The following is a 24,295-nucleotide window of genomic DNA, read 5'->3' as shown; positions in this document are numbered from 1 at the left end:
AAACAAGGGCACATTCTATCAATTATTCCCTCTATTAGTTTGTATTCAGGTGGAGGCAAACAAAACAAAAACTTTTTGGCACGTAACACTAAACCATAAATTGCACATTCACCACCTGAGACCCACCCGGTGTAGTCACAGCCTTCAACACTCTACCACTGTTCTGATCCACTGTAGCAAATAGAGGTTAAGTGCCTTGCTCGAGGGCATCTCAACAGGCTCCTTGACAGTGTGACTGAGCTCACAGGACGGGGAAGGTACCAAGAAAATGTACTCACGGATGTTGTCAGTGGTCTCCTGCACAGTGTCAGTCTTGAGGAGGTTGTCAGCTAGCATGAAAGCCCCAGTCTCCACGGTGTCAAGGAGCAGAGTGGCCGAGTGCAGCTGCTCGCTGGTGGGCAGCTCTCTCCACGCCGACTGGGCTCGTGGCTGCAGCAAATTATTCACCGTCTCCACCATAGCCTGAGGCAGCAGTATAAAACACGAGGGTCACATGGAAGGAAGAGAATGCACCAACGCCAATCATTTTCAGTCAATGAGGCTAATGTGAGAATTTATGAAAATATTAGTACAAACACCATAGCCACTGAGAACAGCAGTCTATGGGATACAACAATGAGAATGCAGTCGTTTGTCATTTATCATGTAAATCATGACAAACAAAAAAAATGTAATGCAAATGTAGCATTCCCATGCAGGCATAACAAAGACACTGGGGTTATTAAATAAAACAAAGTTATGCTTCACACTTTTTAATGTTCATTAACACCTTTTTTTCCCTCGAAAAATCTCTTTAAATAGGATGTTGTGAAAGAAAATCCATCACAGATGTTCTGAAAATCAAGCTAAGCTAATTAGCTGATTGCAATCACCATGTGTCTACACCCCCAAACCTGGTTCTTCTTCTTTCTTTTTTTTAAGCAACAGCCTTATCTTTGAGTTGGAAAACTTATGCTTGGGGGTCTGAGAAGAAATTAGAGTTTTATCAGATAATGTCTGCTGGGTCACATCCAGCCGTGCAGAACAGTTTTGAATCCAAAAATATTACCGAACTAAACGGAGAAGAGTTGGCTCGCATAGATGAAAAGTTCCCTGTGAAACAATACTTATTTTGTCTCCAGCTCACATTCCTTTATGCTCTTAAGAATTCACCTCCTCATTTTCAGACATGAACACCACACATACGCAGATACACACATCTTAAGAGACCCTGGGAGAGATAAAGAAACAGAGAGAAAAAAGAGCCAGTGGAAAGAGGGGGGGGGGAGGAAGGGGGGAGCATGGGAGAGCGATAAAACAGTCCAGTGAGCCCATGGTGACAGGCGTCCACTGGGAACAAGGGAGGCAGAAAAGCGAACACAGGTGCTATCAAACACACACATCTCACACTCGCCCGTCTGTCTCTTTATTTTCCCTTTCTCTTGCTCTGACTGTAAACCACCTTTTTCCACATGCACACTCTCATCCTTCACTCATCTCTCGCCCTCTCAATGCTTCTCTCTTTTAAGGAGGGTGGATGAGGAATTGGAAGAGCGGAATGCAGGTGCCATTATACAAGCACAAGGGGGTCTTCAGTGGGGAATTGCAGGGGCGAGGAGGAGCGGTGAGAGACATCTGTTTATTGGCATTCAAACATCAACCATTTAACTTCCTCCCTGCTCCTTTCACTCAGGCTTAGAAGAAGTGAGAGACCAGGAGGGAGGGGGGAAGACAGCAACAGCCACTGTCAAGAAGTAAACTGTGTATTTGTGTTTGTGTGTGTGTGTATGTGCACAGCGGGAAGGGAAAGCATCCTTGATAGAGAAACACTGTGGCTGATGACTCATGTGAGTGTTGATGGCATGTGCTACAAAACGTGCAGTTGGCCCCTGGAACCAGAGCTAATCCTACCTGCTTATTCACGGGGGTGTGATATCCACATGTATACGTAGATACAGTATCACACATGAAATGGGTGCTTAGTCAACAAGCTAATATGATAATATTATGTCCTCTTTTAGCACTAACAGCTAATTAGCTGGGATGCATATCGGATGAGTTTGGGAGGGCTACATGTAAACAAAAACTAATTAATCCACTGCTTCAGCAAACAACCAAAATAAGCAGGAGCGGATGTGAAGCACACGCAGCACGCAGCCTATCACGCTCTCACACATCTGCCTCCGTCTCTATGATTTCACTGACTTCGACAGAAGACTAGAAACTTTAAAAGAAAATATTGCAATATTTCAAGCTGCATTGTGGCTTTAATTATTTCTTTTCATTTCTATCTATAATACTAACATTGCATTCACGAAAGCTTTGCGCTGGGGAGGGCAAGAAACTGAATGGTCAGATGGTCAGATTCGTCAAGTAGTGGAAAATAATGAGTCACATGTCATTGAGAAATGCCAAATGTGCTCATTCTATCATCCCAGCTTCTCAAAAGTGACGATTTGTTGTTTTAATTTTTTATTTCATTTTGACTCTGCTCTATCTTATGATTTTTAAAGTGTAAAGTGTCTTTGAGCATTTGTAAAAGTGCTTACAAAAAATATATTATTATTATTATTATTATCATTTTCTCCCATTTATACAATTGTAAATTGCATGTGGGTTTTGGTCTAACATCCAACAGAAAATAAAAATAATCATCCAATTCAGCCCTTACAGAAACAAATATTTATTGGCAGTAAAACAGAAAATGAGCAAACCAGAAATACCAGTGATAGTCCTTCATTGCATAGTGAAGCTATACAGAATACGTAAGTGTGGTGGGTCTGCGTCAAACCAACAGACTGCAAATGGAGAGCAGATTTTTCTGACAAGTTAATGTATTACAGCAACGTGAGCAATTTCCTTCTTTGTCTTCTCTTCCATATTATTTTGTGCATTTGTTTGGAACCTGAATATTTGTCTGACTTGTCTTTGTCTGACAACTGGCACAATGTTTGTTGTTCTGATGAAGGAGAAATCATGACTGAAATTAGAACCAGCTTGTTCCTGAATTTCCCTCTAATTATTCTTTTTCTGATCTTAATGTATTATGTCTATGTGTGAGTATGTTTATATGCACTGACACACATGCCACACATACAGTGAGTGTGTGCCCACTTGTTTAATAAGAGAGGATGTGTGTTGCAGAGTGCACGGGATACTACTAGGCATATGTGTAGTTGAGGGTGTGCACAAGGGGCTGGGAGAAGCATTGCAGTGCATCATTCTGCTCCACTTGCTGTACAGTAGCAGTCCAGGCAACAGAGAAAGACAGAGGAGCGGATGCTCTGTCGGCGCAGCAGATATGACAGCAGTGGCACTGCCTTCCATTCACTCACGCTGCTGGTGCTGCTCCCGAATGCTCACTTTGATGTGTTTCAGATAACCCCCCTTTTTCTACTCTCATTAAACTTTTCATTGCTTTTTATTGAACTTTTGATTATCTTGCATTTTCAATTTCATATAATTTTTTCATTGAAATTTAATTCTCTGGCACAGAGATTATATCTGTAGAGGAGACAGATAGGTACGTAGAAGAAGGGGTGTGATTTCCTTGAGGTCCAGACATCTCCACATCAGAAAGTCAGAGATGGCATATACTACATGATTTTGTGTGAGTGTGAGTGAGTGGGTGGGATGGCGTGTGCGTGTGTGCTTGTATGGGTGTGCCTGTTAGCTCTGGTGCAGTTGCTGACATTTCTATCTGCACGAGTATGAGGACTTGAGGGCTAAAATGGAGACAGGTTTTTTTAGGGGTCTTCAAAGAGTGGAGAGACTCTGCAGAGACAGATAAGGGTGTCGTTTGTATGTGTATGTGTGTATGTGTGACTATGTATTATAGACACGTGCATGTGTGTGCACACAGCATGAACAAACGCACACACACACACGCACACGCACACACACAAACACACACACACACACCAGTAAATGGGGCAGAAGTGAAATGCTTTGAAGCGTTGGGGTGATCCAGCGTAAACGGCAGCAGCAAGACAGACTAGAGCCGGGCTGCTCTACTACTCCCAGCTACAGAGGGAGAACACGGGCACAAGTGCATGTGCATGGATGTACAGTAGGCCTATGTGTACACTCACGCACAATAGGACACACTTGTGTAAAGACGGAGCTGGGATGGTAAAAGTATGGAAACGGGTGAGAGAAAAGGAAAGAATGGATTTTTTTTTCTTTTACTCGCTTGGCTGAGCCCCGAGAAAGTTCATGTTTTGAAAATGTTTTCATCAGAGAAGCAGGCTTATCTGTCAGCTGTTGTTGGGTTTTGTCTTCCCTGACAGGGTGAGTTTGCAGCTAAATCAGGCTTTAAATTCACAGCATGCCATGTTCTGACCCGCCATCCATAAATAGAGGGCAAATTAGACATTGTCATTGAGCATCACTGTCTCCTCGCTGCCCTCTTTATTGTTTTTCTCGTTCTCTCACATTCCATATTTCTGTTTCTGCAACTCTTCTTGTTCTGTTTAATTTCTGCCCCCTCCCGCATCCCCACCCTCCAGCCCCACCTTACCCCCTTCCCTCTCTTTCTCAGTCTACCTTGCAGGCTCTACCTCCCTCCATCAATCCACCCTACAGCATCAAAGCCTCTCCACACCACCAACTTCATCATGAATAAATTGCCAATTTAGTATACATGAAACGAATCCCCAGTTCCCCAAACGGAGTGAGAGAGGAGGAGAGATGAAGTGAGAGGCAGAGAAAGAAAGAGAGAGAGAGAGAGAGAGACAGAGAGAGAGAATTCAATTATTTTTTGTCTCCATTAAGAACCCAAACCTCCTGCCCACTCTCCTCACTTGGCAATTAGTGCTGTAGATAATTAACGAGGAGAGGGCAGCACCACGCCACATCCCTAATCACGCACATTTCTATCTGGCAGAGTAAGGGACTGTTGGTATAATTTTGTTTCACATTACTAAGGCTAATTATATAATCGATCACTCCCAGCCCCCTACAGTATCCAAGGTGTGTGGGGGAAACATTTTGATTTGAACTTGTGTCTAGCTTTCTGAAAACCGCCACTCCTTGAAATGCATTATTTATTGGATTAACGGGACGCATCAAAAAAAGCCCGTCTGTTCTGATGTGATGGCATGAGATCATTGTTGAAAATATATTTATATATTATAAGGCGTGCGTGCGAGTGTGCATGCGGGTGTGCGTGTAAGCCCGCATATAGTCCTAAGCCATGTTCTATGATGTGACATTGCTGACTGTTGCTGACGTTAAGACTTTTCAGGGGAGAGTGGAAAAAAGCCTGCATCAGGAGAAAAAGAGCTAGCCCATCAAGGGTGTGTGTGTGTGTGTCGGGAGTGGGTGCAGAGACAGAAAAAGAGAGACTCTGCAGTCTATGTACAACACATGGATGAAGGAAGGTGGGGTCCTTTGATGCTCTGAATAATGTTTTTAGCTGACCAGAAACATGCTTAAATGATGTTAGATTTTCTCCTCACGGTGTGAGCCCATGGCGTCAACATGAACAAACATCAATACAAGCAGACCAACAAGGACGAAAAATGAATTCCAAAGCCACAAACACAAGCTGGTATTATTTTTAAGGCACTGAAGCCGTGATCAAGCAATATGCAACAGGATATCCATCATACTCAGTTCTCTCTCTCTGATAGAGCAGCAGAGAGGATATTCCACTGAATAGAGATGGATAGCGAGTCATTTGGTTCCAGGTAGGCCTGTTTACAATTCTGCAGACAGAACTGCAAAACAGATGAGTTATTATTGATATTGATCATGGCCTCTTATCTGTACCATTGATTTGTAAATGCAAAAAAAAAAAAAAAAAACTGAAAACAAAAGAATGTCAACAAACCCTTTGAGGGGAGTAAAACTTTAATTATCAGACACCAGCGACTCTGATGCTCGCTGCAGTTCAGGACCAGAACAGACCTGTTAAATGATCGACCTCCTCAAAGAGTTGGGATGCAAAGCATAAAACAAGTGATGCAGCGCAGACTTCTATGTCAAGCATTGTAATGTGTGAGCACACACAGACACACTTGCGTTACATATTAACATGCTGAGTGTGAAAAAAATGAAGAAAGAAACACTCGGGATTATGGCGTGGCGAAGTAATCAACAATACCAGGAAGCGGAAATACCTGAGTGAAAAACCTGCAGGACCTTTCTCTCTTCTGAAGCTGTAAATTCAAACAATTCAGCTGTTAGCGACATAACACCTCTCAATCATACAAACACACACATACAGTACAGTACACACTCGACGCGCACAAAGGCAGTCACACCCACTTCATTAACATCCCACAAAAAGACGGTGGCAGTTGAAATATACAGTATTGCTATTCTCCTCACTCGCCTCCTATTTTTTCATTCCATCTCCCATTACCGTCTTTCTTCCCTCTGCTTTCTCCTCTTCCCTTCCTTTTCTCATCCAGATTATTTCCATAATCTCCTCTGTTTCTCCTTTCCTTTTCCTATTCATTCTCAGTATCTACCGTCAAGTAAATTGATGGCATTTATTACTATGCAATTCGTGCATGATTGGTCATATTCGATTTCCTAAGGAAAATTAGCATAATAAGCAGGCATATTACTCAATTAGGTATATGTAATTGGGTCATTATTGAAATCAAGGAGAAAGCTTTCCCTCTTCAATTGAGGACTTTTTTTTTTTTTTTTACAAATTCAACCTTTAACAGGCCATTTGGTCAACAGCAAAACACATATTAATTGATTCCACTTACACATGTTCAAGTGTGTATTCACTCCTTTCATATTGAATTGCTCAGAAGGAGCAGAGGAGATGTAAAGAGCATGATAGAAAAGGAAGGCAGAAAATAAAGCAGACCTAGTGATTCAGACACTAAAGCTGAAAGAAAAAAGCCAGTGACTGTATAAGAGGTGGCAGCCGCTGTCAATCTGGCTGCTAAACCCCGCCTGTCACTGTTGACCTCAGCAGAGACGATCAAGAAACAGTCCGTCTTCCAGTCAGTCAGTCAATTGGCCAGCCAAGCCAGCCAGTCAGCCTTTCCCCAATGATTTAACTCACTTTAATTGAATGCCTACATGAACAAAGAAATTCTTTCCTTGTCTACCACAGTAGTAAAACAGATCCTTTGCATACTCAGGATCGAGTTTCCATTAATGTGATCCTGGCATACGCGCTCCAGCCTGCCTGTCTACGGCATCTTCATAGCGGTAGCTGTAGCTGAAGTTCGCTGAACAGCGAGCTATGACGTAAAGTGTGTCCCAATCCTGTTTTCATCTCAAGTACTGTATGTTTTAATGAGAATAACTCCCAGGGCGAGACAGAGATTTTATTAAATTTCTGGTCCTGATCTGCAAAGAGTTGAGGAACCCTGCCAAAGACTAAAAGCAGTTATCTATCACCCATAATGTTGAGCAAAACTTGTTACGAAGACTTGCACACAGAGGAGGGCAAAATAATGTCTAAAAGCAGCTATTTATCATCTGGAAATCCACAGTGTTATGTATGGCTCTTCATCAAACTCTGCACACAGAGACTTTTCTAACCCCTGAAGAATGAGTGCAAGACAAAAACACCAACCACTGATGCTATTCATCTTACAATCATCTTGAAAGAGTCCCTCTATCCGTTCCCCTTTCTCTCTCTCATCATTCTTTCTTTTCTTACTTTTCTTTGTCATTTACCCTCTCATCCTTCCCTGTTCCAGTGCCTGCAAGAAAGTCTCACTCACTCACTCACTCACTCACTCACTCACTCACTCACTCACTCACTCACTCACTCACTCACTCACTCACTCACTCACTCACTCACTCACTCACTCACTCACTCACTCACTCACTCACTCACTCACTCACTCACTCACTCACTCACTCACTCACTCACTCACTCACTCACCATGCATTAACTTCCAAATACAAGTGTGTCTTGAATCTTAAATCGTGAGGCAGTACCTTGGTGAGGCTGCGGGCAGCGCTGTCCTTGCCCCCGGGGGTGAGGTTCCTGAGCTGGACATCCAGCAGTTCAACCAGCTGGGCCATAGCCCGGACTGTGGATGTCACATCGCCAGGACGCAGAAGCCCTTTGGTCTGCTCTGCCAGCTCCCTGGCTACAATCGCTGCCGTCTCACCCGAGCGAAGCTGGGAGCCAAACACAGTGACGGGGGAACAAAGTCAAGTAAGAGGAAGATTGATGGAGGCAAAGAAGTCAGATGAGGTAAGAAGCAAAGGAAGAGGAGAAAAGGTTAGCAAAAGCATGAAGAGGAAAGCGAGAAAGAGGAATGAAAAGAGTACAGTAATAGACAAGAAATATTTAAGGACAGGAGAGTAAGGACAGTGCAGTGAGAGTTAGGAGTAGAGGAATGGAGGTGGGGGTTGCGAGTGAGGGAGGGATGTGGGACCAAAAAGAATTGAGGAAAAAAAAACGAAAAGAAAAATAGGTTAGCTGAAGGGGCAAGAGGAAACCAGTGTTTCATAAAGTGTCCTTAAAGACATTTAATAACTCTTTACAGAAACAACTCATAATTTAGCACCTCTGCTCCAATGCTGATTTCACAGGGACCATTTGCCATGTTTCATCTTTTGAAGAAAATCTCTAAAGCCTTTTGGCTCATGTGAGAACAGACACAAAGCAATAAACTGAAACAGTTGAAAGTAACAAGGCCAGCACTTTCCAGAATAGAAGTATCTTGACGAACCTGAGAAAGTAACATTTTCCATTCAAAACCAATTGATTCTATGCAGAGCAGCCTTTCATGGTGCCTGTTAACCTATTATAATGACAGCAGTGTACGACAGATGACCTTATTGGACAATATTATTCCCCCAAGGCTTTATAAAAAATCTCTCAGATCTCAAACACGAATTAGGGATAACAAATCAAGATGGATATGTGGCCTAAATCTTTCCCTGTGGTCACTGCATCTTCATGCATGAGAAATTGCTGCAGGACTATATCCATAATACAAATCCTAAAACTAGGGCTCAATAGTAGCCATGAGGGCCAGCAGCAGCTTTCAGACTTACTTTCTGCATGATGTGGTTGACCCAGGGTGACGTGCAGTTGCTGAGGTCAGGGCCTTGAGGATCCCAGTATCCCAAATGGGCCATGCACACGTATGTGGCCACGCCTGCAAAACAAGCAAAACAAACAGGGTAAGACAGCACTGACATTCACCAGGAGACACAAAGTCTCTTGAGGTGCCTGGGGTTCACTAAGCAGATTGTGTGTGCAGTGTGTGTGTGTGTGTGTGGATTCATTGCAGTTGGAGGATTGAGGAAACAGCCTTGTCATATGAGCTAACTGATTAAAACGGTAGTGTGTTGCGAGAATTTATACTACTTTACCACATTTTCACAGGGCAATACATATATTTCACTTTGTAACAGCCCCCTAAGACCTCTTAGATCCTACTCCTCTCCATCCCACTCAAAATCAAAATCAAAGGGTGGCTGAGCACGCTGTGGAAAAGTTTATCAGGTCGTCCCCATGCACTTCCACTTTGAAATTTTCGTCTTTGAGACCCATCTTTTTGAAAATGCTTTTGAGCCTTTACCGTTATCACTGGGGTAACGTGACTGCTTTCATTTTATTTAGTGTATTCCACTCACCACATTAATCTATTTATTTTCATTTCATTTTAATTATCCAACTGTTGAGGTAAGTCAAGTCAATTCATTTATGGAGCTCATTTAAAAATAACAAACTGATGAAAAATGCAATTAAACAATCAAAATTAACTGACAGTAATTACGTTTAGAAAGGCCTCTTGAAATACACTTTGGTCAGCCTTCATCAGTTTTAAATGTGCTCAATAAACATATTAACTTGACTAAAGGAATCTTTTGGGCATTGGTAAATTTCGGTACAGGCTCAGAGGATGGTTCATTTCTCAGTGTTGTTTTCAATTTTCTCAGTATGTTCTGCTATAATTTTTTTTACAACTTGGCACTGATTTCTGTTCCTCACTCCTGAACTGAGTCAGTTCTTCACAACAACTGTATGGACAGTGAATTTTTATAATAACATTATTAAGGTTCAAAGTTCAGAGCAGCCCACTCTGAGCTTCAAAGCTGCTCTTCAGAAAACTATGGGTGAGGTCACATATCTTCATCTGTTTAAATCTGCAGTCAATAGTCTCACAATATATGTATCTGGCTTCCTAAGTCGAAATGTAATAATTCTCCATAAATGATTGAACTGTTTCACAGCAGTGAAGAAGACTTGATTTCCTGGAAAAGTGTTGTTTTATCGAGGCGTGAAACAGATCCAGTATATTGAGTTTCATCATTTCCAATTCTAGTATTGGAATCTGAGCATCTCCAGATCATAACTACTGTATAGCATTGATATTTTTTTACTTTGAGAGATCGGCCCCAAAGAAGACTGCAACAGACAGTGAAGCATAAACACAAAATCCTAATTAGCAACAAAAAAACATTGAACTTTACAAAGATTTCACACAATCTTTACCCACACATTCACTGGTCCACAATGGAATTTCCCCATAATTAACCCATGCATCTTTCTTACCCAGTGTCCCTACTGGACAGGGCTGCTTGGCTGTCTGGCCTTGCTGCGTCCGGGGCCACGATATGTCGGCCGTCACCCTGGGGCTACAGAAGTCTTGTGGAGGCAGAGCAGGGGGCTGTGGGGCGGCTGGAGGGATCTGCACTGGCGGAGAGCGTCCTCCAGCTTTCTGGTTGGTGTCGGGAATCTGATTGGTGTCTGAGGACGAGCCTCCTCCAGGAATCAGGATGGGCTGACGAATCGTGGTGGTGGTTCGGTAGCGCTGTCCCGGAGAGGTGGTGAGGAGAGGCCTTGGGGTGGTGTAGTAAGGAGGGGAACGAGTGGTGGTGGTACGGCTGGTAGACGAGGAGGAAGAACCTCCACCTCCAATTGGACCTCCTCCTCCTCCACCTCCTCCTCCTCCTCCTCCCCCTCCTCGAATAGGGGGCATCATGGGAGGAGGCCGATAGTCTAAAGAGAAAAGAGAAATAACAGTGTTAGAACTGATGGAAACAGAGCACCTGAATGCAAGAGCTCAAAATTTGAGCAGAGCATCTGCTTTAGCATAAAAATATTATGGCGATCTACACAGTTACATTATCAGGGACTCATTTACACAGCACTAAATAGCTTTAACAGAGAGTAGCTCATGTTTCTAATGACACCCAGTGTCTTTCACCCTCAGTCATTCTGGTCATACAACATACAACTTATTGGGGTTTATCAGTTGCTCTCTAAATCAAAACATCTTTCCAAACAATAAAGTCAGCTATTACAGTTATATTTGTGCCGAGCGGTTCAATCATTGTACTGACGTATAAATCCAAAATCTCCAGTCATGAGCAACAATTGGATTGTCCTGCAAGTGTGCACAAGGTTGCCAGTCTTCCCTGCGGGACTGGTGCACAGTAGTGGTGCTTGCTGCCTAACCTGGCAGAAAAAAACATTCTTTCAAAATCATGCATGATTTATAAAACCATGACATCACAGCAGGCAGAAAGGCCACTTAAATGCATACGGCGCAGTCTTTTATTGTCAATATTTCATTGTAAAAAGGCTCAATTATTCACATTGACCCCGTTCAGGGGACAGAAATAAAGAATGAAGGGATGAGGTTCTAGGAAGAGAGAGGGAAAGAGCATGTGTTTGTAAAGTGTTGCAGTGTCCTCTTGTGAACATACTACAGTATACCAATGTGTCTCTCTCCATCTGTTCATTGCTTTCATTCGCATGTGGTACGAATCAATACTGCAGGATCGAAAGTTGAGTAGACGGAAATAATTATTTACACTTTTCCGTCACTTTCCCTTTAAATTATCTTATTGGCCTCAAATCGTTTGGAAGTCATTACGCGTTATATTGCATACAGGTGTAGCCCATTTTCTAAAGCTGCATCTTTTCTTAGTAACAAAGCAGGGAATAGCTTTATCTGTCACTGCGAACACTCGAATATGTAGATTACACTCAAGAACATTTTTAGAAACGTGCAATTACAGAAAACAAACCCACAACCCATGTGTTGAATTTAAACCTGCAGAGGCTCCACATCGTGCTAATTAGTGTGGTTGTGGTTAGCGCTATAGTTAATTTTTACACTTTAAACTTTATTCCTTTGCACCTGGTTAGACACAAGTACAACCGTGTGATCCTTGCTTGCAGGCCTGTACAGTTACAAACTTGCAGAAAATATTCTTTCCTTCCCTTTGGGAAATGAGTAATAGGAGTTACAGTTCCTCAGTAATCCCCAGAAGTGTTTCTGCCGAGCATTATTATGTCACAGTGAAGCTGACCTTTGACTGACTACAAAATATCATCACTGTTAAAATATAAAAGATTGTATAAAATAATTGTGGCAGATGTAATGAAAGTCTCTCTGAGAGTTCCTGATATATTGTGGTAAAAATGGAAGAAGATCAGGTCACAGTGACCTTGACCTTGGACCACTGACCACAAGAATCATTTCAAGTTTTTTTTTTTTTTCAGTCCAAGTGAATGTTTGTTACAAATTTGACAAAAAATGTTGTGCTGTGGTGTTGTTGTGGGATGCTGTGAGGTGTGAGATGTGAGATATTGTGTTCTTGAGAATGGGATGGACAGACAGTCCACTTGAAAACATAACGCCTTCAGCCACGGCAGACTTGTGACAACAGTGCTTTGTCTTCCTATTTAAAACCCATGTGTATTTCCTGCACATAAAGTAAGCACACATAAATACACATAAAGGCAAGCACATCAACAGAGGCAAACAAACATAAATATGGAGGCAACTCTTTCAGAAAGCAACTCAAATATGAACTCTCACTATTTAATGTTATGCTAGTTTTATAACAGAAATATATAATTTAGAATCTCAGGTTCTGAGTCAAGTCATTGACTGAAGAAAACCAAAATCTGAGAGTGAAATACTCTACTATTCAGAAAGGCCGAACCAGGCTGAACTTTGCCTGAAAATATTTTTCTTACCAGCTCCAATGCCAAGCAGCTACTATGAATTAGATTTCCCCTTTTCAAAAGTGTGTGCAATATATCGACATCACGCTACATGATTTCTGGGTAATGAAGTCCTTCGAGCTCTGAAAAGTTCTGCTATCGCTCAATGCCAGTTGGGGTAGCAAACAGCGAGAAGTTACCTTGTACAGCTTTAAGTCTGCCTTGATGTTAAAACTCCTTATAATTTTTGGTGCCTTTGGATTAAAAGCAGGCACTTGTGTTGCTCTGTCTAAAGGACTTGGTGCGCCTTAGGCCATAACATGTACAGTATTACATGCTGGTCATTGACATTGGAAGGACTTTTCTCAAAGGGAGCTTTCTGTGGTGCTCAAGAAAGTGATGTGATTATATGAATATTGACTGCATACGGTTAGGCTAAATTCAACATGTGCCTAATCTCCAAGAACCTGCTCTCTGCATGGTCGGATTTGTGTTTGATGTTCATTTAGTTTTTTTTCTTTGTGTGATTTAAAAAAAAAATGCAGTTCCTTCCTTGATCATGTGAAGGTGCAAGTGTGGAGAGTGAAGTGTGTGTGCATCGGTGGAAAGAATTGAGTGGGTGTTTAGTTTGTATTATTTACTGTGAACTGGAGTTGTCCCTTCCTGTGGATTTTAAGTAATTAAAGACTCTGTCGCTCTCTCTGTCTTTCTCCCCTCCTCTGTCAGTCTGTCTGGGTGACTGACAGCCATGTAGCATCCCGCTCCTCCTGTACGTTCTGTTCTCTTCCTCCACAATTCAATGGAGTGTTCCCGTACCTAAACTGTGCTGCTCCACGTTCCTGAATCACTGCCGCCCTGCCTCATGCATTCTCCACGGAACATTGCCATCAATCATGCGTGGCAGCAGTGGCCTAGGGACTAGCTGTCAATCTGCGAGTGTGTATGTGTGTACTTACGAAACAGTGTGTGTGTGTGTGTGTGTGTGTGTGTGTGTGTGTGTGTGTGTGTGTGTGTGTGTGTGTGCCTATCTGCACTCAAACGGGAAGCTCCATTAGGGGCTCTGCCACAACAATAGAAGAGTAATGGTGTGTGTGTGCGCGTGTGTGTGTGTGTGTGTGTCTGAGGTTGATGTCTGCTGTCATTTGAGTACAGGGCAGAAAACACAGGGGCTGGCAGCTTGGGGTGAGGTAACACAAAAGACTGCAAGCATCACAGACAAGGGGCCACAGCACTTCACTGCCCATGCATCTCTATCTCTCTTCTTTGCTCCTGACATTTTCCACCTGATTTGATCACTCACTTTTAACTTTTTTTTTTACGTCACTTTTTTGCCTACATAATATCCCTACCTATTTTAACTTCTAGTTCTTAATACACGCTCTCTTATGTGTACTCGCCCGTGTCTTTACTTTGTCCTCCTTTTCATTTGCTCTTTTGCAGCATTTAGATGAAAAACAAGACTTGTAAAGTGATGAATTTATCACCGACATCACAAAGATGCTGCAAAAGATGCTGTGGGGAACTACAGGAGCGTGGCATAACAGCTTCATGAAACATTTATAGAGAAAAAGGCTAGAGGTTGTACTCACGGGGACTGACATATCTCCCTGCGTTTCAGGTTAGGAAGCTGTGAGTAAATGCGTTACGACAACTTCATGATGTCAGCTAACCTAAACGTTGCGCTCTTTGCAGAGACGAATGCCACAAGAACAACCGTGTGACACAAAGCAAAGACACACTCACAAACTCAGTACAAGTTGTTCACTTAAGGATTTTTTTTACTCTGTGCCCTTCCAAACGCTTGGGGCTGACATATTTTGACAGATGTGCATAAGAAGAAAAACCAGGAATCATATTACATATATGATACGTCATGTCAACAGCCACTCTGGAGAAATCGGGAAGAAATCAAATGCTGGGCAATGATCTTAAAACCAACATCACATAACCACATTTTTAAATACAGTAACAGACTTCCAAACACATTTGGAAGTGTGGGGTGGGGGTGCACTAAATGCATGCAAGATGTAATTATTTTTTAATTTAATGAGGTTTGCTCCACTATTTCTCCAGTATTGAATTCAACAATAACCATCAAATATATAAAGAACCCTCAGCCACCAATGTTTTTCAGCTTTTAATTACAGTTTACGTGGGATAATTAATTTGAACAATATTTGTTTGTGAAACGGTAGAACAATATGAGCATATCACAATGATACAAGACCACTCATGGCTGATATGTCCCAATTCTATTCTGTTGGTTAAAATCAAGAGCAAGTTGTGTTGTTTTGTTTCTGGTTACCAAAGCCAAGAATGGACATCAATTCTCAACCTAACGTGACTGGGAAGTGTTCAAAGTGCTCAGAGAAATGGAAATATAAACATTTAAAAGTCCATAACACCTGACAACCTCCACCTGCTGGAGGAGTTACTAGGATTGATGAGTTTGCTTTGCTGCCCATTATTTTCTATTCCATTATATTCTATGTTGTTGTGTTTATTTTGCTGACCTGTAGCGAGCCCAGGGGAAGGTGAGACAATGGCAGGCTGGCAGTAAACTTGTTCCTGAGGTTGTCTATCTGACTGTCACCACACTGGAGGGGCCACAGAGATGCTGTCAGTCAGCCTGGGATGCTAGCACATGATCATCTGACATTTGACTGTGTGTGTGTGTGTGTGTTTGTGTGTGTGTGGGGCAATGTTTTTCTGTGCGGGTGAGACTGATTGTCTCTGCCTTTGCTCTGTTGCCGAGAAGGCGCCTGTTGACTTCACATTCGGTAAACAGAGGGATCGTAAATCCACAACACAAAAAGGTGGAAGGCAGGGAGGGAAAACCAACTTCCCCTGGCAACTTTCCCACATTGTCAGAAAAGCAGTGGACAAACACTGGCTCTGTGGAAGAGAGGAGGAGTGATACAGAGGCAAAGACAGAAAAGATGAGACTTAAGAAGAGAGAAGTTTCACAGAGTGAGTGTCACACAGTGTCTATTATACATCTTTAATATGCAAGATGATTAGTTTCCTGCAGTTTCCTTAAAAGTTACTTCCTCCTTGCCACTACACACAGACACACACACACACACACACACACACACACACACACACACACACACACACACACACACACCCATACACACACAGACACCATCCTGAACAGTAGGGAGGAATAGATCCAGAGGGGTAACAGCAAAATGATAATCTGACTGGAGGGCACAAAGCTTTCTAGGTTGGATAGTAGCACAGACATTGAATAGGGCTGCATACTGCGATAACGCACTGCCCCTATGGCTGGAGAGCGCACTCACACACACACACGCGCGCGCGCGCACACACACACACACACACACTTACTTTGTGCTCACTTTTGCAGCAAGCAACAGACAAGCACGCACGCATGCTGGATTGAACAGAAATTTACTTTTTACTCACTTCTGTGCAATGCAACACACACACACACAGAGAGAGCTCGTGGCGAGTGGCTCGAGCCTGCTGATAAGACAGAATGGAGCACTTCAAAGCAGTGATACTTGGAGATAGAAAACAACCTCAACTAATAGAGCCTCCCTCAAAATGGCTGCCAGGCACAACCACGTTCCACAGCTAATGTTTCACATACAGACACATCACCGCTCAGCCCTGCTGGCTTGCCAGTTGCATAATCATTTCATCCCTCCGCTGAGGTCGGAGACACCTGCGGCAAGTTTGCCAATTACATGCTTCGTTCTTAATCAGGAGAAGTTCCCTTGTTCAAAGCAAGAAAGCTAATGGGACAGGCCAATTTTTATAATTCTTTTTTTTTTTTTTTTACTTTTTAATTTTTGTTATTCTGTATAATAATGGAAGGAATCATCAGCATATTCCTTTAAAGTCCAGCTTTTGCCCTCTGCTAGTCCAGACAGGCATCAAATTTATGTCAAGCCTGCAAGGACAACAAGCATAAATATACAGCAGGCATCCAGCAAAATCCTATTACTGTGTTAGAATGAGAGTTGTAGCCTCTAGTAAGTGACCCTGTGGCTATTCAATATTTTGTTCCCCATAATTTATCACCATGCCCCATCATTTAGAGATTAAGATGGTATCCACTCCGTTGCCCTCCTGCAATTTCTTTTTTTTCATGATTCAAAAATAAAATCTGAATAGGACACAACTATGGCGACATGCGCTACTCGCTGTTTTCTTCTGTATTTACTTCCTGTGAAGCTGTGGGCTTTCCTTACACCCCTGTCGTCCTGGCTAGGCCTGCCTAATTTGGCATCTGCTGTTTGGCAGAAGGGAGGCAGTGCGGAGGCCAAATGCAAGCAGAGGCCTGGCTGGGGCAATCCAATCGATAAGGACACACTGCAGGCAAGGAACAGGTGCAACAGACTCTGTGAAGCAGAGTTCAGTCTCTGCTGAGATGGCCGTGTCGTAATCTATTTGGGGAAAAGGGAGATGGGTGGAAAGGAAGAAGGTAGAGAAACAGGCAGTGGGGGACAGAGGTGGGAGCAGGAGGGTACTGTAGACTTAAGTTGTGAAGGACACCATCTTTACTTTATTTTGATGAGACTATAGATGTATGACTTTGAAATGAGAGCCAAGAGATACATTATGAAAAGTTCTGAATCTGAGACCAACAACTTCACAATTGCTTTTTTCCATTGTTTTTATATTCTCTCCCAAAATTAGAAGTAAAACATATAAATTTCAGGTTTTCACTTTGTAAATAATCTTACAAAATACTGAGTAAAGCTGCAATATTTTTTTCCGCGGGTGAGTTCCCAGTGGTGAGAACAACTTACATGTAAGGATTTTACAAACAGTACACAACCTCACAAACACACACACAAAAAACTTGGTGCGACATAAGGGTCTCCACTCAGGTCATTAACTATTGTTATTCTCTCAGGAAATGTTGAAGAGGGGAAGGGAGGGGAGAGTAGAGAGGAGAGGAGAGGAGAGAAGAAGAGAGGGGGCAAAGACAATAGATACTCCATGCTTGACTTCCTTAGGAAATGGAACTCTGTGATTCAAGCCATTAAGAGTTCAAAGGTGAACCTTTAAATTTCCGTAAACTGACAGAGTGGCTAGTGTGGCAAGTAGAGGTCACCCCTTTATGTACCTGTGTATTTAATGGATTACAAAGAATTCCCGTGATTTATTTTGTAAATTACAACTGAGGACTTTTGACTTCTTTTTATTTAGCACTGGGTTTGTATTAATTGACTTTTCAAAAGTCTGGTAAAATGTATTCAAACAGTGACCACTAGTGTATTTGACTCTCACATACACACAGCTCTTCTCCTTTGCACTGTTCTATGTATTGATAGGAGTAGTATGTATATTTGTCATTGATCACTATTTTGTGCAACATTACTTAGAGATAGCCATACTATATATGGGTGTAAAGGGTTTGGTGGTTGATACTGATTCACTCAACTGTAGAAACAGCCCACGTGTGAAAACACTGAAATAATCTTGCACAGAAGGAATGCTCATGCATGAGTTGTTCTGATAAAGTTGAGGTCATTAATATAAAATTCTTGGGATCTATTGTAAAACAGTGTGTTATTGTTTCCTTCTGATTAACATCTATGTGCTGCAGAACAAAAATATCTCCGGGGTGGCTCGTTCCAAATTTCTTTTTATACCAATTTCAGTGTGTTGGTTTTTATCCTGGAGAATATGCAGATCAGATTATCTCACCAGAACGTCAGGACTTAAGTAGATCATCACCTTAAAGAGGCAAAGTGAAACAGCACAAGAACATTAAGTATTTGTAAGACTCTGAGCATGTGAACATTTGCACCAAAGAAGAAAGATTTGGTGGCAAAAGAAAGTGAGGAGAGAGAGAGAAAGCAAGAGTGAGACACGGACGGAAAGGCCGTGTGTACAAGATGGGATCTATTCATTTATAGCCTTGTTTGCCCCTCCCCTCCCAAAGATGCAGATAACATGAATAATTTTGCGACTTTGTTGGGAAAACTTTCCTTAGTGTGGCAGACTGGAGGTAATAAATAATTCAAATGTTTCATTGGAGCCATGCCGCTTGCGTAGGGCAAGCCTCTATAATATGCATGTAAGAAGACATGATGAAACAAGTCCATAAACAGTAGAGAGTGTTTGGGGAGTGTGGGGTAGGAGGAAAGGGTGATGCAGAGAAAAATGACTTTGACTCTGTCTTTATGAAGGCATCTATGAGCTAGGCCTCTATAATATATACATCTAAGAACACTCGATGAAATGGCCTTGTGTGATGCGGGAGAGGGGTTGGGTGCAGAAAAGGAGGACAGATTAGGCGGGAGATAAGGACGACAGAGTGAAAAACACTGAGAAACACAGAGTAAAAGAGAAAGATATATGAGGAGGGGAAATATTGAGATTCCTGCCATTGTGAATGTTTGTGTGAGAGACAGAGATAAAGAATGAGGATTTAACAGACAAAGAAGAAACACAAACAGACATGTGAAACAATAAATGTAGAGAGGCAGTGCACTTTCTTCTTAAGTACCAGGGGAAGAAGAATATGCATTTCAAAAACATCATTTTCAGCTGCATGCTGCATCAACGATATGATGGAATACAGGGAAGGAAATCTTTATATTATCTGTCGGCCTAAGGTGAACTAAACCTGATTTTTTTTCTCTCTTTTCCTTCTTCTTCGCGTTAGACATTTACATTTTTCAATACCAGGGTCAATGCCATACTTTATTCAATGCTGTATACTTTGAGGTGAAAATAAGAAAAACATCTCAAGCATCTCATCTTGAGTCATAGTACAGAATAAGTAAAGTTATGACTTATGATACATATATAAAAGTATTGACTTTGATCAAGCAGCAACCTCTATGGCGGGAAAATGAAGCCAAGATGCAAGTACCTACAGTAAAACTGCAGTTGTTTGATTGGCTGCTTGAGGGTGGTTCCAACAGTGAATCGCCACTGACTCCAAAGTTAAAATCCCCAAACTATCCAGGAACGAGCAGAAATAAACATGTTTACTGCCTGGTACAAAAACAGTTTTGGTCATATACCTAACCCTAATTAAGGGTTTGCCACGTTGAGTGACAGATGGGTGAGCGTATGGTTGCCACAAACTAGTATTCACCGAAGTCTTGGCTCCTCCTCTTGGCTCTAAACTCCAAACTGGATTAGCCAAGCGTTTGGTGAAATTGGACACTGCCAAGATGGCAGCAGTAAAGCAGCCCACTCTGAGCTACAAAACCATTCTTCAGAATCCTATGGGTGACGTCATAGAGGCTACGACCTTCATCCCATGTATAGGGTAATCTTTAAAGTGTGCCAAAGTAAAGTGTACACATTCAGATGTTTGTACATTGGCCTCTTCTAAACTGTCCAATGTTACCAAATTAGACAGACACAACACAGTAATTGGTGCTCTCCAAGTCGGACCCAAATTACACCAAGTCCAGAGTGGCCTGCCTCTGCCTCCGCCTACTCTATGGCCCATTTCCTGTCACATTTCATATCTTTTAAGAAGTCCATTTGAGCTGAAACAAAAGCAGGGCAAACATTACGCTACATCAGTAATGAGTGGAAACCCTCAGAATGGCCCCTTTCCTTGGCCTGTTTCCTGAACTGGCTACGGAAAAAGGAAAAGGAATAAAACACCAGGACTGTAACACAGCATGTCTGACTATAGTCACTATTCAATATGTGCTTGATACATTTACAGTGAATTCAAACTGCCCACTGCTTCTTTAGAGGGACTGAAGGGCCGGCTATAACAACAAAATAAAACCTCAATGAATCGACTTATCACCTCATTTTCCGAAGAATGAGGAAATCATGCAGTTCAGGTAGTTAATTTATTCCTTGTCCTCATTGAGTGAGGGAGCGGAGCGAGGAGGAGAGTACAGGAGTGAGGCGGCATTGATTGTATGTATTTATCTCCCACTGGTCAGCAGTCTGCCTTGTTGCTGTGCACTGGAGGTCATTCTCCACATTGAATCCCCATTGATCTCCTCTTTAGAGCCTCCTGAGACACCCAGAGCTCCATTATGAGAGTGATCACACTCAAGTGCACACCAATAAACACGTATGCACACTCATGAATAGAGAAACACAAACTCATACCGTTAAGTACATTAGCACACTAGCTCATTGGCATGCACATCATTATACATGCATAAACACAGACATACGCACATTCTTACAGCACAACCTCCCTTCATAGACCGACACACACACGCATCACGCACACTGATCGGTAGAAACCAAGTTTAATGCTGCTTCTCTCTATAATTCCTTGTACTGTGCCTCCTAACTGCGTGTAAGAGCATGTGTTAATTCAGACATCATTTAATAAGACACGCAGCCAGACTGCCTTGACCACTCCATAGAAAGGTGCTGAAAGGCAATTACACTGGGCAAATAGCCCTTCAGGCTCCAGGGGCCTAAGCCCTTCGAACCAGGGGAAGAGAGGAGTGGAGGGGTGAACTCAAACGTCACCCCAGAGTTTAAAGGAGAGTCGCTCTGGGTTAGACTGTTCCAAGCCTTTCATACAGAAACACAAGTCAACCTGCATCGTGTGCATTTTACAGTAAATTAAAGGGCATATCTTTCTTATTTATGTTTAATCAAACTCACCTTAATCTCCATTTTCTTTTACATCCGACCTTCCAAGTGTGAAAGTTTTGTTTCCGACTGAAAGTTCTGCCACCAACCAAATATAGAGATGACCTGAATTATATATGTGTGACTCAAATAATTAAAGAGGCAAAATTTTGAGCAGCAATAACTTACATTTAGGCCATCTCCATATTACTGGCCATGCTGCTGTGGCAAATGTATTGCCAAACAGCCTCATATTAACACAGTGGATTAATGTAAATTCAATATTCACTCTCCTTTTTGCTTTATTTATATCAAGTACTTTGGGAAATATTTTTGCTTCTGTTTGCTAACTTCGTCTGTTTGGTGCTGGGCAGGTTATGCATAGTAGCTTTATCAAAAGGTTTTTGCTAAAATCAGTTGAGTGCTGTTGCTGGGAGCAACAAGAGCGCACCAAACCAGTAGAATTCACAACACAATTGAGTCATAATTCTATGTGGGTTCATTACCACAAGCAGCCCTGTTGCACAGAGAGTTTGTGATTTATCAGTGAAATATGGAACCGCATTTCAGTCAAACAAAGGCTGAAGTGTCTTCAGATTGTCATCGTATTCATATGTCCTGTATGAAAGCGCTATTAGTTCCTCCTTTCTGCTTAAGCTCTTGGCTCCATTCACAAGGAATGAATTATGATCTCTTGAGCAGCCAAGGAAACTAAAGGCAAGGCTGGCAAGTGGTACAGTTAAAGGAAAAAGGCTTTTACAGTATGCAAGACTCAGCATAACATCAGACATTCCTCTAAAGGTAGACATCAAGGTAGTCTTTATGATGTCTCTGTGAATTACTCCTTGCTTGACTAATAAAGTACAACCATTTCCACAAATAGAAACTGTGCTGACATCTGTAATTTCAATGACACTGCTGTGCCCGGAAGTCGCTCTTTAAAGATTCTAAAGGTTTTTTGGCTTGTTTTTTTTTGACGGCTGAAAACATGCAGATACCATGGGTGGGGTGGCAGGGGGAATAGTCATAATTGAGAACCATAACAGCACAGATGGTGCATTTCTTTTTCTTCCTTTTTAAGTAATTTTCTGAATTAATTATTGGAGGAAGATTAGTAGTTGTAAGTATCCCTTATGTCACAACAAAAAAGCATTTATCATTAAAACGAAATTAAAACATGACTAATATGACAAGGTATTTCATTTGACAATAAAAAAATATATATATCACAGCGTGTCCAATAAATTTAGCAGGGAATAGTACTCTGAGTACATAGTTAGAAAGGTACTTAGTTAGAAATCATGTGGAAAAAGACATGAACAATGGGGAGGGAGGAGGAGGAAGAGGTGGGACCTACCATTGTTGCCAAAGTCCAGCGAATACTTGACCACATGGTAGTTATTCCACACGTACAGCAGGTTGTCCCTGGGGTTGTAATCCACTGCAGCGATGTACTGGTAGGAGTTGGGGAACGGTATGTTGACCGTCATCTCCTTGCTCTTATCGGTGTTGTACATGTAGTCGATTTTGTTCCCCGTCCCTTCGTTGTCGTCGTCTTCATAGACGGTTTTGATGACGTACAGGACTCCGCAGATCATGAAGGCGTTGGAGGCCGAGCGTTTGTCGTAGCTGGTGTCCCAGGAGCCTTCGATGCGCAGGGTGTAGGGGTTCAGCTGGCTCACCACGATGCGCCCGTTGTTCTGCTCTGTCGCGTAGATCACCCAAAGTCCATTCTCATCCACCGCTAGGTCGATGTCTGACTTGCCCCCCCAGCGGTAAGGTGAAGTGTCGTGGTAGTTGGCGTTGGCGATTATGGCCTCGCCGCTCTTGATGCGTGTGCGTAGGTCAAACTTTACAATGTTGCGTGTGCGCTCCTTGTTGAAGAAGAGCGCGCCATCGTACACCACAAAGCCAGTCCCATCCACGCGATGTGGGAGTTTGTAAGTGGTGGTGGGACGGCCTGCGATGAAGTCCTCCTTCGATGAGTACTCTGTCAGCGTGTCTGTGCGGTACGGCGTCCAGGGCATGTAGTAGATCTTGTCCGAGGCCTGCAAGGGGTCTTTGCACCAGGCGCCAGACTGGTGATCTGACTCGAATAGATGCTCACTTTGGTAGACTCCTCGGAGAATGCCAGGGCAGAGAAATACTGAGGAACAAATAACAACAGTTTCACATTAGATAAGCTTTTGTGCAGTTGCTGTGAAGTGTCAACTATTCTCTAAAGATTCCCTGACAGTGCGTGTGATGTTTGCCTCTTTTCATAAATGTTACACTGTGTTTTAACTTAACCTTAACCGCCAGTGAGTGACGATGACATGCTATGCTTATTGTGTTGTAATTCGGATGTTGTATGGTCCCTGTCATTCGTAGGCACAACAGCATAGCAGCATACCTCCCATTCAACAGATAATACCCTGCTCTCACAGCTGAGAGAAAATGGCACATTTTGTCCTACCCCCCTCCTCCCCGTTCCCTCTATTCCCATTTCTCCCTCCCTTCCCGACTCCTCATTAGTCTCATAGCTCTTTCTTCCTCTCTTTCCCTTCTATTTCTGTCAGAAACAACCAACTGTAGTGTACTTTTATCGCCTGCTGTTTCTCCAATTGTTACAATATTTCATTTCCCACCCCATGCTCGGTGTTCCCGGATTGGAATACTGGGGTCATGTTTTACGAGTGATGTGGGAGATGCAGTAAATTCTGGGAAGCCAGTGCGACCGGAGTCATAGGGACCTTTGTAATTTAACTGGAATGTTGTCACACACACACACACACACACACACACACACACACACAGCATATACACACACAGACGGGCCAGATGTGCATTGTGGTTTTCCCATTCATCTCAGTA

General features: G+C 42.5%; 1 protein-coding gene across 13 annotated transcripts in view; it reads right to left on the bottom strand.

Moving 5' to 3' along the window:
• Positions 1-24,295, bottom strand: part of adgrl3.1 (adhesion G protein-coupled receptor L3.1) — an 82,203-nt gene that overhangs the window by 30,743 nt on the left and 27,165 nt on the right. For 8 of the 13 annotated variants that reach the window (XM_085776704.1, XM_085776611.1, XM_085776627.1 and 5 more), the window contains 6 exons: positions 22,800-23,588; positions 10,478-10,924; positions 8,971-9,074; positions 7,900-8,085; positions 6,102-6,140; positions 279-462 (listed from right to left, as the gene is read on the bottom strand). In XM_085776704.1, coding sequence (XP_085632830.1) covers positions 279-462; positions 6,102-6,140; positions 7,900-8,085; positions 8,971-9,074; positions 10,478-10,924; positions 22,800-23,588 — 1,749 coding nt within the window. The remainder of the gene's footprint in view (positions 1-278; positions 463-6,101; positions 6,141-7,899; positions 8,086-8,970; positions 9,075-10,477; positions 10,925-22,799; positions 23,589-24,295) is intronic. The other 5 variants (XM_085776594.1, XM_085776656.1, XM_085776673.1 and 2 more) reach the window with 1 other exon arrangement.

This window comes from Trachurus japonicus, chromosome 1, assembly GCF_045865225.1.
Source record: "Trachurus japonicus isolate A0001 chromosome 1, Traja_1.0".
Classification (NCBI taxonomy): domain Eukaryota; kingdom Metazoa; phylum Chordata; class Actinopteri; order Carangiformes; family Carangidae; genus Trachurus; species Trachurus japonicus.
The sequence above is the reverse complement of the archived record's forward strand: the minus strand, read 5'-3'. Positions and strand labels throughout refer to the sequence as shown.